The sequence below is a fragment of the Temnothorax curvispinosus genome, unplaced genomic scaffold, assembly GCF_003070985.1.
Source record: "Temnothorax curvispinosus isolate PA1 unplaced genomic scaffold, ASM307098v1 QBEX01004745.1, whole genome shotgun sequence".
Classification (NCBI taxonomy): Eukaryota; Metazoa; Arthropoda; class Insecta; order Hymenoptera; family Formicidae; genus Temnothorax; species Temnothorax curvispinosus.
In genome coordinates, this window is record NW_020214525.1 from 1 (window position 1) to 3,673 (window position 3,673).

The following is a 3,673-nucleotide window of genomic DNA, read 5'->3' on the forward strand; positions in this document are numbered from 1 at the left end:
TATAGCGAGACAAAGTGTTAAATTTTGTATTGGAGCAACGTCCAATTGGTTATATCTCAATTATTAAATAGTTAAATTAATCGCAATTCTTAACATTTGAAGTAGGAAATTGAAAGATATTTCTAAAGACATTTTTTTAGATTTGACCGACAGTTTGATGGTTTCTCAAGCATACGCGTTTTTCGCTGCTGGTTTTGAAACCTCATCGACAGCGATGACTAACGCGTTTTACGAGCTAGCTTTAAATCAGAAAATACAGGACAGGTTGCGTGACGAAATTGATCAGGAATATATAAAACATGCTGGCAATTTAACATATGCTAACATCAAGGAAATGAATTACTTGGATAAAATATTCAAAGGTATGTCGTTCAAATAGAAAATTTAAATAAATGAAGGACCGCGTGACAACATCGATCTTTGCAGCGGCATTATAATAATTTCATCGCTGATGAAACTAATTGCAGTTCATCTTCAGTGCGTGCAAATGCATTTAAACAGATGGTTTGAACTATTTTTAATATAGAAGTCTTACGAAAGTATCCAGCTGCGCGTTTCTATACGAGAAGAACGATGTCAAGTTATACTTTTAATGGTACCAAAGTTAGTATACCGAAAGGCCAAAAAATATTGTTTCCTTTTCACGATATACATCGAGATCCGAACATTTATCCAGAACCGGATGTCTTCGATCCAGAAAGATTTAATGAGGAAGCTGTGAGAAGCAGGCATCCGATGGTTTATTTACCCTTCGGTGACGGACCAAGAAATTGCATTGGTGCAGTGAAATTAATTTAATTGTCACCCTTTATTTCTCTTTGCGCCATTTTCAACCGGAAAAGATTTTTAATTGTGCTCTGGTTTACACGACGATCAATTTTTATTTCAGGTTCCCGTTTCGCTGTTTATCAGACTAAACTTGGGCTCATAAAGATATTACGAAACTACAAAGTCGAGCCTTGTGAGAAAACGCAAGTACCTTATGCGTTCGATGATAAACATTTTTTATTAGCGCCAAAGGGTGGAATATATTTGAGAATACTTAAAATTAATCGAGATTAATTTAAGCTCTCTTTCTCTCTCTTTCTCTCTCTCTCTCTCTCTCTCTCTCTCTCTCTCTCTCTCTTTCCCTCTTATAAAACATACGTATATAAAAAATGATTAAGAAAATCTCTGTCAAGAAATGTAATAATAAAAGTCACTTTTTCCACTACAACACATGTATGTATAATACTTATTTTACTGATATCGTATAGTAATTTCTCATCGCGACATCAGTCAGACAGCAATTAAATCGTTCAAATTTAATTATAATATATTATATAATCTTTTTAAACTCATCTTTTCCGTATTTTCTATGAAAGTATTACATTACATATCAAAAATAAAATATGAAAAGTAAGTATAAAAAGTGTTTGCGCATGTCAAATATTTTTTTTACTATTCTTCTACACTTCAAAACTTTCATGTAGTAGTTTACAGTTCAAAAGTAGGACATTCGTTTGGACATTTGTTATAAGACGTTGGATTGATTAAAAAGTATTGCCCTCGTAAATAATTTTTATTTTAATTTATTATCAAAATTATTATTTCATCTGATTGTTATAACATTTTTATAATGTACTTTCTACTACGTATTTGTCTCTATTTCTATACGTATAAACGTATACGTTCTACACGTTTTCCAATTATTACATTCGTCCACGTTCTCTCCGCTTATAATTTGGCACGACTTGGATGGCGACAGGTTAGTATTAACTCTCGACTCTCCGTCGCGGTATTTTCTCCTCCCCGAATCGGAATGACGAATAAAACAATATCGACACCGATTATTACCGAAATTATCTCTATTTTTTTGCGTACTGGTTATTTTCTTTGAGTCTCACAAAATATAGTATTATGCCAATAATTACCTAACAGTCTCCTTGATTGGGAAACATTAGTAATAAATTTATTAACGATCTTTTTAATCGTAGTTGCTCACGTAAATTTAAAATAAAGTAAAATAAACTTAGAAATTATTATTTAATAATTAATAATAAGGAACCTTACGTATAATAATCACATTGTGAAAATTTCGTGTTATTGTACGCATACCGAATGTTGCATATGTAATTATATATCAAAAAGAAATATTGTATATTATATTTTTAATTTTATAATGTAACTCTTTTATAATGTTGTATGTATTGTAAAGTAAATGTTTATATATATATTGCATATATTGATAAGAGAAATAAAATAAATGATAAAAATGTAAAAAAAGTTTTGTAAATAAAAGAGGACCGCCGATCGGAATCGGCGGGGGTAGTGGTGAGCCTCTATAGGTTGATCTGTTTCTATCAGATATCTAATCAGATAAAAACAGGTCTGCACATATATCAGAGGATATTTAAAGATTTTAAGTTTTAAATTTTAAATTTTAAATTTTAATTTATATATATATGTATAAAGGAAAAATTTAATGAGTTAATAGTGTAATAGTAACTGTATAATATTTTAATATTATACATTTGGCTTTAGCCAAATAGCACGCGCGTAGCGCAAGTCTGTGATTGTGATATCTATAGTATTAAAAGAATGCCAATTAAATTTATATGTAATTAAGTTATTATTTTTAAAGGTATATTATATCCAAACGGCAGCTATTATCAAAAAATATATATAGCCATAGAAAAAATTGACGTAAAATAAGTAAAAGTTAATTTCATGTTTCATCAAAGATACACATGTTCTTTCAATTTTATCAAATTTATTTTACAATTTCTTAAGTAGATTTATACAACAGAACATTGTTTTCTTTCTCTTTCAATAAAGATTATTCGTGATAATCGATTGACGTTCGCAAGAAAATGGAACTTACCAAATACTGTGCAGTATCACGAACGTGACGTAATTCTCGCTGTTTATTATTTTCTCACGTCAACCGTTGACTTTTAAGAGATACGCGGCGTTTGTGACTTGTGACTAATACCAAGATTCGGTAATGTTAAAAATATTACGTTGAAAAAGATATCCGCGGGTAATTACTTGACAGATTACTTGACAGAAATATACGATGACGACAAAGACGAACTGTTAATTGGGATATTCGACAAGAAGACACCGTTTCTTTTAGTAAAAAATCCAAATTTAATTAGGGATGTTCTTATCAAAGACTTATCCATGTCCATTTATTGACAGAGGACTTTCTATTCGCAAAAAGGTGAGAATACAAGAAAGCTATTTTACAAGTTTTCGAACGAGATATATTGTTTTTCTTGCAATTTTTATTTAATTTAACGTTGAATTTATTATTCCGCTTGGCACTCCTATGAAATTATGAGTTTTAATTTAATTTTCTCGTTTGTTTTATTTACTTTCGCGCAATCTACTTCTTTTATTTACTTCTTACTAAATATTATTTGCTTTGTCACGTTTCGCTTGTGGTTTGCTATTTTTATACAACATGTAATATTAAAATTTATTTATTCAGCATGTTGAATGAAATAGTTTTGTATATGCAAAGTAGCATCGAGTGTTATCTAATTTTTTAAAATTATAATTAGCTAGCTATATTTGTATACATATATTAACGTAACTTACAAAAGGCAACAGCATAGCGAATTTTAAACAGTTTTTTCGTTGATAAAATAAAAGTAACACTTATAACTGGTTTTTCAGACACAAAAAT

General features: G+C 29.8%; 1 protein-coding gene across 1 annotated transcript; it reads left to right on the forward strand.

Moving 5' to 3' along the window:
• The first annotated feature begins 121 nt into the window (after positions 1-121).
• Positions 122-1,114, forward strand: LOC112453847 (cytochrome P450 6B1-like). Its single transcript, XM_025014830.1, has 3 exons — positions 122-362; positions 527-778; positions 890-1,114. Exons 1-3 carry the CDS (start codon positions 158-160, stop codon positions 1,060-1,062), a joined length of 630 nt encoding a protein of 209 aa, XP_024870598.1. The 5' UTR covers positions 122-157; the 3' UTR covers positions 1,063-1,114.
• The last annotated feature ends 2,559 nt before the right edge of the window (positions 1,115-3,673 follow it).

What these genes read in the sequence shown, in the direction of transcription:
- LOC112453847 (XM_025014830.1), top strand. Translation starts at nt 158, where the DNA reads ATGGTTTCTCAAGCATACGCGTTTTTCGCTGCTGGTTTTGAAACCTCA. An exon ending in CTTGGATAAAATATTCAAAG is followed by an intron (nt 363 to 526) that starts GTATGTCGTTCA and finishes TTTTTAATATAG; the next exon opens with AAGTCTTACGAAAGTATCCA. An exon ending in CGGACCAAGAAATTGCATTG is followed by an intron (nt 779 to 889) that starts GTGCAGTGAAAT and finishes TTTTTATTTCAG; the next exon opens with GTTCCCGTTTCGCTGTTTAT.